The sequence below is a fragment of the Haemaphysalis longicornis genome, unplaced genomic scaffold (assembly GCF_048455015.1).
Source record: "Haemaphysalis longicornis isolate Haplotype H1 unplaced genomic scaffold, Haemaphysalis longicornis Haplotype H1 scaffold_18, whole genome shotgun sequence".
NCBI classification, from domain to species: Eukaryota; Metazoa; Arthropoda; class Arachnida; order Ixodida; family Ixodidae; genus Haemaphysalis; species Haemaphysalis longicornis.
The window spans coordinates 5,165,513-5,181,177 of NW_027526282.1; the positions used below are offsets into that span (position 1 = coordinate 5,165,513).

Here is a 15,665-nt window from a genome sequence, read left to right on the forward strand (position 1 = left end):
GTTAAAAAAAGAGCTGCTCCCTTAAGATTCTGCCCACTCGAAGACTGTAAAAAGAGCGATAGCTACTCAGTGCATCAGATCATCAGTCATGAAATCCTGCCCTCATTCTATGCATAAATGTTTCGCTGCACAGCTGTCTCGCCTCAAGACTGCGGCTTTCCCGGAGTCGGTTATGACCGCTGTAGCGGAGACCTTACTGAAGAAGCTTAATGTCAGTGAACGAGTGAATATTACAAAGCAGCAGCCGAGAGCCAGCAAGCCTCTTGTCGTACGTTATGTCCACAGAACCTCCAATAACCTTAAAAAGGTCGCCATCAAGTACGGGAATAAAATGGTAGTTTCGGCGCCCGTGAAACTTGCAGGCATGTGCTCACGCATCGCAAAATAAAACAAGAAGACTGAAGGGTGCGGCAAGAAGCACGCCAACCCATACGTGGTCTGCAAAGTGGGTGTGGTATATCAAATACGGTTGAAGTGTCGAAAAGTCTACGTAGGGCAGACCGGACGCTGTATAAGTGACTGTATGCGTGAGCATGACCTCTCTGTCAAAAATAAAACTAATGCCCACTTGCCCACTCACTGTCTGGCCTGCACGAGTGGTCAGTGGGAACCGCTGTTAAAAGAATTTATGGTTCAGCATGGGTGCAGCGGCATGAAGGCCCGGGACATTTTAGAGGACTACCATATCAGAAAGATGAGAGAAGGATGCGTGAGTGACACATGGGTGCTCCTTCATAAACAAGAGATTGTCTCTCTTGACACGTGTCTGTATACTGTGATAGAGCTGCTTTTAAAGATTTCTACAATTGTAGGAATGCGCATGAGTGACGAGATATTAGGTGTACTTATATTTGTGTGACCCGTGCAATAAAGTTTAGTTGAGAGTTGAGCTCGTCTTGTTTTTCCTATGTGCATTGTTTTTTGCGCAAAGCCCGTGTTTATTCATCAAGATGCCCCAACTCACCCAACAAGTTCTTCTAGACTACTGGGGAGTCTTGGGCTGCCACGAGGTTGTTGCATCCTATGGTAGCTGGCTACCCCACCCATTTTTTCTGCTTATCGGAATGGAGACTGATTTTACCAAAAGCATCATGCCATGAACTAGTTCAAGTTTCACCGGCAGTCCAGCTCAGTACGCGAACGAAGCTACATTAGTTCACTTGGCCTGTTTAGTTGTGGTCACGAGAGAGGGTGCGGTCACCCGTTACCGGGGTTAACACAGTGCTTGTGATTCTACTGGGGTTTTATGACTTTTCGCGTCACGAGAACACCACGCCTTGTCTCTATGTTGAGAGATTATCGTTGGAATATGCAGGGTGGAACTGACGACGTGACACATTGCTACAATGTTACATTGCAATACTTAAACATTGCTGCAACGACCTGCGACGATGACTCATGCGTGCAGTACATCTCTTTGCACTTGCGATGCTATACACCTTTTTGCATAAGCAGCCGGGAAAGGAGAAAAATACTCTCAAACCAGTTCTCTCGGCGGCCGACCAGCGTTGCCTGTGCGCGCTGGGCTGCTAACATCGTTCGGCGCGGTGTGCTCCGCTGCGTAGTTCAGGAGTATTTCGCACCGCGTTCTTAGTTTTTGCGGAACTTTAAACTGTTTTAGCCAATGCTGCGATGTCGTTCAAGGCGCAAACGTCGCTTGGTCAGCACTGCGCGGTGGTGGGTTATTTCAACAACCAAAGAAAGCGAGAAACAGTCGCTGACAGCACGCACGTGCACGACACTGCCTGGAGAAAATGCAGTGTTGTCGCGGCGTGTTTTTGCTACATGGCTTCCCAACGCACACCGAGTTGAGATATCGGTGGATGCCGTTGATAAATCGCAACGACTTGGTACCAACGGCCAATTCCAGGGTTTGTTGGGTGCACTTGGACGGCAAGCAGACGGAGCAAAATCCATTTATCACACGCACAGCTGCGACAGGGAACTGAACCCCCTGAACTTTATCCTTTACAATACAGCATTGACTTATTGGTTGTTTGATTAATTGATTCATTATGGTGTTTAACGCCCCGACGCTTCATAGGTGATGAGGCGCACCGTAGTGGAGGGCTCCGGGTTAATTTAATTTGACCACCTGGGGATCTTTCGCGAGCGCCGATACAATATATTACAATAACTTCTGTTTCCTTGTAGTCAATTTAAAATACCATATATTGTTTGGTCTTTACAGCCGATTGGCATTAAACAATCCCCTTTTCATCTAATCTCACCTTTAAAATCACGGCGTTTGTTTTGTTTACTTTTTTTCAGGCCAACGCATTACATTGCCAAACGATATGAAAGAATAACTTTCTCCATCGCACACTGCTGGTCGCTAGCAGGATAAGTAAGCAGCCCAATGTAGAAACACAGCTCGAGATGCGCGTGAACGCTGCATTTGGAAAATAACTCAACCTGTTCACAACGCGGTCAAAGGAAAAGCTTCTAATCCTTTTGCGTTGTCACGGAATCTAAAGTATTACAATTACAAAACAGTTACTGCTGGTTGCGCAAAGCATTTGTGGAGCAAGCAGCGGTTTCACAAAGGTGGGCTCCGAGCGACAGGCCACATGCGCTGCGCAGAGTTAGGTCAATCATGATCACGCTCATGATCAACGAATATTAACTCGCCAGAACGTCGACCCTTGTGCTCAAACTTTGAATACTAATTTGACTAGTTGTGCGGCCGTGTTATTTTTCCGCCCAGGTAATTTCGTTTCGTCAGTAACCGTCATAAGTCTAATTAAGAAAGAATATATTGCATTGCAATGTCAACAACGTAGCAATCGCCTCGTTGAAAGTACATCGCGAGCACGGATCACGGTGACCCACATATGCTGTGTGCGCTCCGCATTTGACGTCCGCGCTTACATAAACATGACTAATCGGTGGACATAACAAGCACGGTGCCATTTAAAACACGTATTTACTCCCCGATATCGATTTCTATGTCAGTCGGTGCCATACCGCTACGTTTGCATCGCGGAACTGCGGAGCCCCACCGGCACCACCACCACACTGCTACTGCTACTCGCAACAGCCTAGTTCGGCATTTTCCGTTCTGGCAGCAAATTAGGACCGAAAATCCGTCCGCAGATAATGAAAAGAAAATAGAACACACACACACAAGCACTTCAACCGCTAACTTAACGCCAAACCACTACGGTTCCCTCCGTAATGCACGGGTACCGAGCAGACGCACGGAAAGAACGGAGCACTTAACAGCCCAGCGCGGAGGTTTCGGCGGTCGCTTCAGAGACGGCGCCAGCGTCGGGTCAGAAAAAGCAAATGGCGGTGCCCACTTCTAGCAAGAAAAATGGTGTATACGCCTCGAGCGCGGCCTGTAGAGGCGCCACTGAAATCCCCCTAGCGGCCCATTTCGAAAGCAGGCGCGGGAGTCGGCGTCTGGCTCCCAAGGGCCGCCGCTGCTTTTGCGGCACGTCCACGACTGAGATTTACCGTGTGCGGGTGTTTGAAATCCATGTTAATGTGAAGCAGTCACTCTGTTCGCAAATGAGGCGTGTTTACGAGAGTGTAAATGTTTCTGACGCGAACTTAGTGTGGTATATTCGGTCTGTATAAGCGCCAGGTATGTGTCACAGGCCAGCGGCGCGGAACCGGCGTGTGATGGAGCCGATTGTAGTTACTCTGACCTGAATTTACTAGCAGTGTCTCCGTAACCACCGGTTCCTCAGCTGTTCATGCTACGGCTATACACAACGATTTAAATCGGTTTTGTGCGCTTACATAATCAGCGGGGCACTCATTCCTGACAGCACGCCAGTTACGTTTGCCAATATTATATTTCAGATATTGATCACCACCATTTACAAGGCTGTCTGTGTTAATTTCGGGAATATTCAACAAAAGTACAATGGACAATGCATAATTATACTCGGGGATCAGCACACGACAAAGTCATCTTGTCGTGAGCTGAGCGCCCGCAAACATTCATCTGCTCCTCTGCGAGCAGCGCGGAGACGGGCTTAGAATTTATTCCGCGTCCGCGACTAATGCTTCTTCGAAATATCGCCATATGGCACAGGGAGCCAGCAGAATAAAGCATAAACTGAAATCAGAGGGCCTTATCACATACCACTCTCTTCCTACGACACCTTTCATCGCTTGTTGAACAGCCTACCCTGTATACTTCCAAAAATGCGGCCGCCGTATGATCAGCTGTTCGGTGAAGTAGAAAAACAAAAGTAAAGTGAACGCAAGATTTGTGTGTGTGTGATTACTAAAACGTTCATTACTTGATTCCGCTCCGCATTTGTACACAGCGTCCTCCTCCCCCCCCCCCCCCTTACCGACGTCTCGCGAAATAGCAGTGCATTTCGCGTATAGTTGGTCTAGTGAACCCTACCTGGCTTAAGTTTCGACGAATGTCTTTAGCATGTCAGAAGCTGCACTGTTTTTTTTATTTCCGTTAGAGAATTATATATGTTTCTTAATTCCGCACTTGCACAGCATTTATTTTTCTGTGGTTTCATTAACTTGCCTTGGTGTGTGGGCACATATTTAACGACGCACTGCTAGGCTTGGAATATATTTAACATTTTCACATGGTTTATATGCTTATAAAAGGCATAAGTTATTGTCCGGGATTGGGTAATCACATCCCCGAAACATATTTTTCTGCGACGTATATATTCGAAACGAAGCCGCATTCGTTGTCCACGCTACAAAATGAAGCCAACCTCTCATTGTGCCAGTATCAGGTCTAAACGAGGCGACAGTAGAATTCATTTGTGCCTGATGTTTTGGAGGTGACAGGGGTGATATGTTGCTACTGTAGTTGCTACCGTCGCCGACGCCTGGAAGAGCGGCGACGAAGCGCGCAGCACCGCGTCTCCGCGTAGCTCTTGCAGGCGATCGCGTACTCTACGAAGACACAGCTGCTTTTTAAGTGACCTCAACGTACTCTTTGCCTATAGACGTCACCATAACAAGTTTTTTTCAGGGCGCGGAAAGGCGAAAAGAAGCGAAACAGAACCTAAACAATGCACGCGGCCCTATCAGCCACGCAGCGCAAATCCCGTCAACGCCGCGGAGGAGCGGCGGCAGGCGGCGCAGCGATCGCGAAGCTCGAGGCGTTAGAGCGCTGCCGGTGGGTGCCACTGAAACCCCTCTAGCGGCCACTTTTGAAAGCACGAGCGGAATGCTCCGGCCTGTTCCCCAATGGCGCCGCTGCTTTCGTCGCACGTTCGTAGCGGAGATTTAGCGTTTTTATGCGTTGGAAATATATTATAATGTAGAGCAGTCACTCTATTGGCAACTGTGGCGTATTTACGATAGTGTGAAAGTTTCTGACGGGATTGTAGGGTGGTACATTCGGTCTGTATAAGCGCGAGGTGTGTGTTACAGACCTGCGTCACGAAGTCGGTATATGCATGGAGCTGATTGTCATTCCACTGTCCTGCAATGTACTAACCGTGTTTCCGTAAGCAGAGTTACCTCAGATAGTCGTGCTGCAGCCATACACAATATCTATCTGTTTGGTGTGCTTACATATTCTAGCGGAGCACTGATACCTGACAGCCCGTACGCCAATTACGCTTGCCAGTATCGTACCTCTGATATTATCACCCTGGAGAAGCATTGTGCCCCAAACATTTTGCGATCATTGTAAAGAGGTATGGTGGATAATACAAAGTTATACCCGGTTATCAGCACCTGACAAAGAATTTATTGTTGAGTCGTCTTCTCCTGAGGTGAGCGCTCGCAAACATTCATCATGTGTTACATGCATCCTATGCGAGTAGCACGGAAATGGGCTCCTAGAATAAGCCGTGCCCACGACTACGGGCTTTGTTATGGCACAGGGAGCCTGCATAAACTACCAAAAACTAAAAGTGGAGAGCCTTATGAGATACCACACTCTTCGAACGACACCCTTTATCCTCTGTGAACTACCTACCCTCTACTCTAAAACATGCATCCGTCAAGTGACAAAGTTGTTCGTTGAAGTCAAAAAACAAAAGGACAGTGAACGTGCAGCGTGTCTGTGGGATTACTGAAAGGTTCATTCCTTTTTTTCGCATTCAGTCTCAATGTTACGCAAGCGGCTCCCTCTAACCCCCTCACCCCAACGTCCTGCTAAACAGCCGTACATTTCGCACCTAGTTGGGTCTAATGAGTCCTGCCTGGCTTAAATTTAGACGAACGTCTTTGGCATTGCTAAAACTGTACTGGGTTTTTTCATTCCCATGCGACCGATCCCGTTTCTTCCCGACTTGAAAAAATTTATTATTCCGCGGTCTCATCAACTTTCCTTGGTTCTTGCTATAAGGCATGAGTGGGCTCATATTCAAAGCACAGATCCTGGCGCTATATTGTCGTCTGGCTTATATTCCCTAAAAGGCACAGTTGGTTACCAGGTATCGGCATAATCGCATCCCCGAGACATAGTTTTCTATAACCTATATATTCGAAATGAAGAAGCATTCGTTGCGCGCGCTGCACGACGAATCTCACCTCTCAGTGTGCCAGTATCACGTCTAAACGGGGAAATAATCGAATTCACTCGTGCCTGACATGTTCGAAGCTGACAGTAAGAGCTGTTAGGGTGTTGGTAAAAGCAGTCAGGACGCGCGCAGAACAGCGCCCCCGGATCGTCTTTGTTGGGGTTAGAGCACTTTACCAAGCCTCAGATGTTTTAAAGCAAAGCTTTCTACCTCTACCAGCCAACGATTCTTGCGTGGCGTGCGGGACAAGAAACTCCAAACGCGACTGGGGAGGCGGAGGGCGCTTTTCACTCACGGAGCACAGTGTAGATGGCACGGCGATAGGGCGCTTTAACCAGCGTTCCCCGTGCTCACCCAGGTTGGTGCGTCGGCGGGAACCTTCCGTCGGCTTTGCCGCCTGCTTTACACTGACGGTTTTGGGCCTGCTTTGGCGCAGCTTCGCATCCATTGCGCGCTCACTTAGCACTCTTTATTAACCTGTTCAACAGCACTTCCCGGGTAACCCGGACTAGATGGAATTAAGTGGTCGTACGGCAAAGATACCTTAAGGATTTGTTTGCAGGGCGGGAAAACAAAATGTAGAGACCGCTTACAAATATCTGGCCGCCGAAGAAACGCCACCTTTTGTGCACTGCTAGTCATGAATGGGACTGCGTTTTCTAAATTGCTGAACACCCATTCGGTTGTGTTTTAACAGGTATTACAAAAGACGACTGCAGCAACTGGTTTTGATAAATGGCGATTACAAAAGGTTCTCAGCTTTCTCGCAATTCTGAAACTTACGAAACTATTTATTTTAAATCCGTATAAAAGGGAATCACTAAGATCACATGCCGGATTGTTTCAGTGTCTGCGTTTCTGTCGAGTGGTGGTGCAGCCCCGAGGTAGCACATCAGGATGTCTAGGTTCCGTTGTCTCACCCTTCGAAAAACGCTCCTCTCCGTTTTCTTTCTCCCAACGCGCGGCCGAACTACAGCGGCGACGTCCGCCACTCGATCCCGGCCGTGGCCGACGCTGCTGCGTTCGGGATGCCCCCCCCGCGAATCCCTGGTAACGGCTGGCAAAATCTCTGGATTCACTCTTTCTAGAGCCACGTGTGTGAGTTCAAGTGACGTCGCATGTGGAATTGTTGTGGGGATCGTCCACAGCTTTGCTTTCCAACCTTATTCGTAACGTGGATTGGAGCCAATTGTTTTGAAGTGCCTTAAACGTACTACAGTCGAACACGGATATATCGAACTCCAAGGGGGTCGCGAAATAGTTCGATATATGAGAAATTCGATATAAAAAAATATGGGCTCTGAGACCTAACCTATGGCGGACGATCACTTACCGTTCGTCGCATTCAAGAATGACAACTAATTCCGCACTCACGACGCAAGAGGACGCTTTATTTCCGTGAGAAAAAAAAATCGCTGATCTTGGCCTGCTTCTTCGTCATGGAACTGAAATTAAAGACGCTGGTCTCGATTTTCTCGAGGCTGCACAACTAGAAAATTCCAGCAGTACGCTGCGCCTTCGCACACCATGCACAACACGCACGCAAAAGAAGAGCGCGCACGTACCGCAAGAACTTTGAAGGTAACAATTCCAAGGCTCTCTGAACAGACTCCAACAAAGCGCTCGCGATTGTCATCTCCGAGAGAAACAGTGATCTCCGAAAGGTGCGGGACAACTCGCCAAACAGCAGCAACAGCAGCAAAATGCAAAAGAAGGAGGAGGCCACCAGCGCCTTCGTTCCCTCTTCCCTTTCCCGAGACGACATCAGGGCAAGACAGACCCAGAGAGAGAGAAAAAAAAAACTCTTTTTCGGCAAGCAGGGGAACGCACGCAGCCGCAAAAAAAAAAAAAAAAAAAGGACGTGCGCAGTCGGGGCATCCCTACCTCGCAGTCACATTTTCCGAGCGTTCGGGCTTGTGTGCCTTGAGAGATTTAGCATACCAGGCTCCGTCCGCTAACGCTACGACAGCCGGTAGCGGGGCACGACTGGGCAAGCGCAAATTCGTTCCGGTAGGGGGGATTAGTTCCGCGAGCCAGTCTTCGCCATGCCCGCGCATTCCTCCACATCCTCCTCAACCTCAATCGGGGGTGCAGCGACCGCCGAAGAGCACCTTTCAGCTCGCGCGGCGTTCGATATACCCAATGTCGGGAAAAAAACGGTTCGATATAAACGTACGAATTCCTATACTTTTACACAGAATTTTCAAGGGGATAATTTATGAGTTCGATATAGACAATAATTCGATATACCCGTGTTCGATATATCCGTGTTCGACTGTATTGACTTACAGACGAGACCATAAAAAGTTGTTGAGGGCACGGCGAAACAACAGGAAGCGAAAGAGAACCGAAACGTTAGATGAGCTTCTATCAGCCAGCCAGCCCTCATCTCGTAGATCTACGTCTCAGAGAAGCGGCGGCAGGCGGCGCAGCCATCGTGAAGCTTGCGGTGTATATTCGTTTAGTGAGCCCATTTCGTTTGCTATACTGGGGAACAAGTTTATTGCGGCAACAGCTCATTTACGGTATCACTCCGCCTAAGCGACGTACCCGGATGTCAACAGGTGCGCGTGTTTTGAAAGGAGATCGCTAGAAATGCGTGATATCGTCTGCCTTTTCTCACGTAGTTTGTTTGTCGTCTCTGCAGCAATTTATAAGCAGACTACATCGAAGCAACCGCGGAAAGAACTCGTGGTATGTTCGAAATATTCTCTGTAACGCCCTACTTGCGCCGCGTGCAGTAACAACCTGCTGAGATGATGAGGCACAGCGGCAGCTTCCGTTACCGTTCTTAAGTTGTACTCTAGTATAATATTACCCCTTAAAGGGGCACTGACACAAAATTTTGAAGGCGAGATAACTTCGGAGATAGATTGGTGGGAACACATATACATCATCTGCGAAATATCAGCGGCGAATACAGCCTAGAACTTATTTAACATCAATTTTAAAGTGTGCGAAACGCAACCGAGCAGCCAGCAGAGGACCACGCGCAATTGTAAATAAACAACATCCACACACGTCACGAGTTTGTGTTTGCCGCTTCCGCACTGCCGGCGCTTTTTGCCGGCTCGCCCGGCTCGCCGCTTCAATCGGAGGGCCGGAGGGCGGAGCTTCTGCTCTCGAGAACGAACGACCCGACCGTTGGCGGCGGAGGCGCCGTGATTTCGTCAGCTCATCGGGCAGCTGGCCACGACCAAAGTTCTACAGCGATTCCAGGCACTCTGTTTCTATTACTGTTTATTACCATTGGATGCGGAAACGCGGCGGAGGCACGAAAAGCCCACTGAGCTAGCCGCACGGTCGCTGTGCAGGCGGTGGCCACGGCCGCGAAGTGGCCCAGGCCGGCGCAGGTAGCTCGAGTGATAGCTTGTTACCGCTGCACGAAATTGTCCCCAAGTCCCGACCATAGTGGCTTACATGAGAAAGGAGTTAATGATGCGATGGCGGGTTGCATTAAAAATTGTCATTTGCACCGCTTACGAGAGCGGCACGCGAATATCCGCCGCAGTGCTAAGCCGAACCCATCTGTAGGCGGACCTGTAGGCAGACCGGCCGGCTGCTCCCAGCGCGCGTCTTGCCACCCACCGTCTCGAGCGTCGCGCGTCGTTCTTTAGCCGCGGTAGCATTTGCACTCGCAGCGCCTGCGTCACATCCACGGTCGCTTTTTAATTAAGCGCCTCACGAGATCAGTACGTGGGGGCATTCGCAGAAACTGCCGTCGATGCGGATTCCACAGTGCTACGGCGGCTCTGCTCTGTGATATCCCTCCAACGGTCACGTGGTCAGCTTTGTTCACACAAAATCCACAAAATCCATCGTTTCGCGGCACTCGCTGAAACCGAAACTGCGACTGGCCGCATTGAAAATGCCTCTAATTAAACAACCGTCGCACGCTGAAGCAAATGAGGTTTCTACAGGTTATAAGTAGGTCACTAGCTACTTATCGCAACAAAAAAAACAAGATGCAAAATTTTTGTGTCAGTGCCCCTTTAAGCATCCGAGTCGGATAGTGGAATAGTCTATCTCTAGAAGTCTATTTCTTACGAGTGGCCCGTTTGAATGATGTCAATCCTCAGAGCCAGCTCCCTAAATGCAGCGAATTACATAACTATTACCACCCTGTTAAATACGCCGGACATACAAAAGCCATCAAAAGGTGCTAGAATGGCCCCGTCATACAGTACTTGCCTTACGACCAAATCGCAACTAAATTTCAACCGCTACGATTGTAACTCCTACACAGGCGCCCCGTGTGGAAGTTCTAGCTAGCACTTATTCTTTGACGTAATATATCAATTGGATGTTCAGGTTCGTTCTTTAGATATCATAGAGAATAAACACGATAAAAAATCTAGGTATAATGACAGCAACTTAAAACTAAAAAAAAAATTCCCGCGCCTTCCCGCGAGGGGAACACGCGTAAATGCAGAGCATTGGGGCCTCAGTACTGGTTGAAGGCAGTGTTGCTTCCATCGCTTCTTCCGTGATGCTGGAGTAGCAGACACGAGTAAACGTAGGAGCGAGCGTCAACCAAGGGAGGAAGGAGCAACGCAGTGACTGAAGCACGAGCGACCGCTAGCGGCTTTATATTTGCAGCGCGCGCAGTAGAGGGAGAGCGGTACGGGGGGGGAGAGCGCGCATGCGCAAGCAGCGCGCGCTCTTCTACGCCCCACCGCGCTGCTATCACGCACCTGTTACGCCGAGACACGGCCGGACTGGAGGAGCGGCGAGCACGCACTTTCATATGAAAGTGCGCGCCCGCCGCTCCTCCAGCCCGGCCGTGGCCGAAACCGCGACGGAGCGTTCCGGGGGTGACGAGTGAACGGGCTGACTACGACGCATGCGCGCACCTGCTGCGGACGCGGAGCTGTGGACGCCGTCCGACGCAGGAAGAGGCGAGGCTAAGAAATGCTCTGCATTTAAAACTAGAAAACAGAAAACTAGAAAACTACACAGGACGTCGACTGCCGCTTCAGTTGATTTCTTCTCACTACTCCAATTTTCGCAAAATAGTAAAAGCACAAGGAAGCAAATAAGGACCTGTAGAAACAAAACTCACCTCCAGACCAACTTCCTCGTACAGGATTAGCTCCGTTGCCAACTGGAAATTGAAGTGAGAAGAGAGGCTACTGAACTACTTCATAAAAAAACACATGCAAATTCAAGATAAGGCGTGTAACGAAGGTGGGTTATTTGCTTCTTCACCTATGCGTTTCATTTCCAGCAAGCTTCATCCTAAATCTACTGCTCCCGACGACATCTCAGTGACACAAAATCAACGCCCAATCAGCCATTATGCACCTAGCATTTTCAGACTTTTTGCAACAAAAAGCAATAAAGCAGGCAAGAGTAGGAGTAGAAAGTAGGCAGCCCTTAAAGATGAAAAGCACTGCCTTAACAAAAAGATGACAATGCGCGCAAAAGCTATAGTTGTAGAGCAAGAACGCTGCTAAAGTAAGGAAAACCGCTTTATGTCCGCATGCAATGATGCCTTGTTCGTTGGCACCTGGCGGTATTTGTAAAATATGCATCATCTCTGTCACAGAATAACTAAGTTGGCCTACGGCTAACAATCTCATTTTTATTTTCAGCCCCTAACAACTTGTTTACACACCAGAGCAATTCTGTATCACAATAAAAGCGATTGTGTACAACCTAGAAGAGGTGCAAGTAAATCGGATGAGCACAAATCCCCTTCTGGTGGGGCACGTAACATGTCCAGAAAACAAGCAGACGTGAGAATGGTAGTCTGTGTAAACGGAGCGTGATAATATGGATTTTAGCATATGTATGGCCATGGATAAAAGAAACGAGATCACAAAAATATGTAAGAGAACATACCTGGCCTGGTTTCTTTCTATGCAGGTCAACTTGAAGCGCGTAATAAATACAGCAACAAAATTTGGAATTCTGGCGTCCTAAATATATTAATAGCGCCCCACTATTCCGCTAACATGAACGATTTTGATGTTTTGGGTGTTCTGATTTATAATCTCGAATTTCATCTCTCCATCACTGTATGGCTCCCGGCGCAAAGAATTAGTGCACGCTTAACCTTCGCGCCCTTCGCCTCGATCAGCTCATGCGAAGTACACAAGGTTGGTTTTGCGTTTAGAGGACGTACGATGAACGCATGTTATTTTAGTAAACTGCGTATCACGGGGCGCTTGCGTATTTTTATGCTTAGAAAATGGCGCCCAGTACTGCGCAGTTTCTGGACGCTTATGCTCTCTGTGGGGATTAATTTGCGTCTTAGAGAACCATTTTGAGCTTTTTTTAATACGTCATATCATTTGCATGCTGTTGGTGCGGTGTTCTGCAGTGGGCTGACACCGCTGACTACCATAAATACGGACTGTGCTTAATGTCATCGGAATGTTTTTTTCCACTAGCTTCGACTCAACCCTTCACCGGATGTATAGAAGCTATACAATCTGGTAGATATCCGGTGTGGCTATACAAGTCTGCTGGGTTGAGCCAGATTGGAAGAATCCCTGAAAATTGCGGTGAGCACTAGTGTTAGTGCTGCCAGGAAACATCTCATCGTGAGCACTGGCCTCGTGGTGCAGGTCGTTACATTGTTTGCGACACAGATCTCTTGAGTCGAATAACATGTACACACCGTTTAGCAGTGTCGCAACCTGGGCGCGGCCATGTTGGGCGACACGACGTCACTCCCCATTTCCGGTCTTCTGGAAGGCGTTTCTCGCCATGGGCTTCTCTAACGGCCGTGCACACCAGTGAGCGCGGGTGCCGCCTAAAGGGCAAATTTGGCCATTTGTTTCGAGTGATGCAATGAATGGGGACTTGGCGCACAATTAAGTTGTTTCTGCTAACTGTCTGAGATTAAGTTTTCAAAAAAATCACACATCAACTTTGTTTAACCGCTATCTTTATTGGCGTCCGGTGTCTAGTTTCCTGTTTACGCGCTTCGTTCAACATGAAGCAGTCCTGCGGCTTTACTTCTTTTTTATTTCCGCATACTGTCTTAGAGAACGATAAAAATACCTAATGCCTGTAACATTGTGTAATACAGGGTCTGTCCCAAGGGTTCTCGGGATTTTTTTATAAACCATTTCTTCCATAGCTCGGCAAAACTGGATGCCACTCACTCACACTCACTCAAAAAAATATATTTATACTGAAGCACTCACTCGCACTCACGCTCGCCACTCCGCCCTCACCACTCGCTCTCACTCACACTCACGCTCGCCCCTCCGCTCTCACTACTCGCACTCCCTCGCACTCACGCTCTCCACTCATCCCCACCACTCGTACTCACTCGCGCTCACGCTCGCCCCTCCGCCCTCACCACTCGCACTCACTCGTGCTCACGCTCACCACTCGTCCCCACCACTCACACTCACTCGCACTCACGCTCGCAACTCCGCTCTCACTACTCGCACTCACTCGTGCTCACACTCGGCGCTCGTCCCCAACACTCACACTCACTCGCGCTCACTCTCACCACTCCACCCACACCACTCGCACTCACTCGCGCTCACGCTCACCCCTCGTCCCCACCACTCACACTCACTCGCGCTCAAGCTCACTATTCGTCGTCACCACTTGTACTCACTCGCGTTCACGCTCAACACTCCGCCCTCACCACTCGCACTCACTCGCGCTCACACTCACCACTCGTAGTCCCCACTCGCACTAACTCGCGCTCACCACTCCGCCCTCACCACTCGCACTCACTCGCGTTCACGCTCACCATTCGGTGTCACCACTCGCACTCACTAACGCTCACGCTCACGACTCGCATTTCCTATTTACACTCCCTCGCAATCGAACTCACCCCTCGCAATGGCCACTCACACTCACTCGTACTCACCACTCGCTTCCTCCACTCACGCACTCGCCACTCCCATCGCCCGCTTACGCTCACTCACGCTCACTCACAACCGCCACTAATTCGCATTACAACTCGCTTTGTTCCTTTGCAGAACGGGAATTTAATTTTAACTTCGCTTTGTTTGTAAACCAGATGAATCGTTCCATTTTGTGGAGACCTTAAATGTGGCCATATTGACACCGAGACCACAGTGATGTCGTTTCATGAAGCGAAAAGGAAATTCGGTGTTTTAAGAGCTTCACATTGCCTATGGGGCGTGCCCCATAACAATCGCCAACTCCGAAAAACTTGATTCAACTGACAAAAAATCAAACCGTTCTCTCAAGAGAATTAAAACTCGAAGCTTTCTCCCGTGCAAACTGAGTCAGAGCCTGAGTTTAAAATCCAAACGGATTCAACAGGGTCGAAATGGCGCAATCGGATAGACGTCGGCTTCATATCGCGGGGGACCCAAGCGCGATTCGCACCATGGGAAAGGTTTTTTTCTTGAGGCGCTTCATGTGCCTTCGCTTATCATCATCATTGCTTTGTGAAACCCACTATAAAGTTCGCTTTCCTGCGGTGCTTTTTACTCAGACGCCGACGCCACCAGTGAGGAATGGAAAGCTTCATTTCAAAAATGGCGAAGCTTGCATTACGTCGTGAAAGGCTTGAACCACATCGAGCTGGGTGATTTCTTTGTATGAAAGCATTGATTGGCCCACTAACACGCATTGCATTAGGTTCCAAATTATTTATTTACATGTTGCCAGAATGCAATCCGGGAGTTGTTTTCGAGATGTGCGATTTATGACTCTTCGGAGCACCCGAAGGTAGTCGTGCGTACTAGGATTAGGTCTGAAGCCGGTTAGCGATGGATGAAACCAACCAGTGCGCTCGAGGTGGAACTGATGTCGGTTGTTAATTAATCGGTCGATGACCGTGCACATGATAGGAGTTAGTGAAATAGGTCGCAGATTTTCAGGTTTTCGCGGGCGTCTTTACTAGGCTTCGTGATGGGATGAATGATGGTCGTCTTCAAGTGCTCGTGGACTTGTCCCGTTTCCCATGATTCGTTGACAACACTCAGAAGGGCTTCATGGCCGTGCGTTGGCAGATTGCGGACATCTTGCCAAGTGATTTTATCATGGCCTGGAGCGGATCTAGATTTGCCTTGAGCGATGGCAACGTGAAGTTCTCCCAGGGTAAAAGGAGTGTTGAGTTCGTCTAGAGGGTGTGGTATGTCTATGTCGGAAAGAGATTTTAGTGCCGTTTTATCCTTCGCAGCATGCGGAAAGAGAGTCTTGATAATAGTTTCTTCTACGTCGTAATAGTCAGACTGCAGTCTCATTTGTCAA

At 48.9% G+C, this 15,665-nt stretch overlaps 1 protein-coding gene across 14 annotated transcripts in view; it reads right to left on the reverse strand.

Moving 5' to 3' along the window:
- LOC144166588 (uncharacterized) overlaps window positions 1-15,665 on the reverse strand; it is a 152,050-nt gene that overhangs the window by 72,205 nt on the left and 64,180 nt on the right. For all 14 annotated transcript variants that reach the window (XM_077696090.1, XM_077696088.1, XM_077696089.1 and 11 more), the window contains exon 5: window positions 11,530-11,571. In XM_077696090.1, coding sequence (XP_077552216.1) covers window positions 11,530-11,571 — 42 coding nt within the window. The remainder of the gene's footprint in view (window positions 1-11,529; window positions 11,572-15,665) is intronic.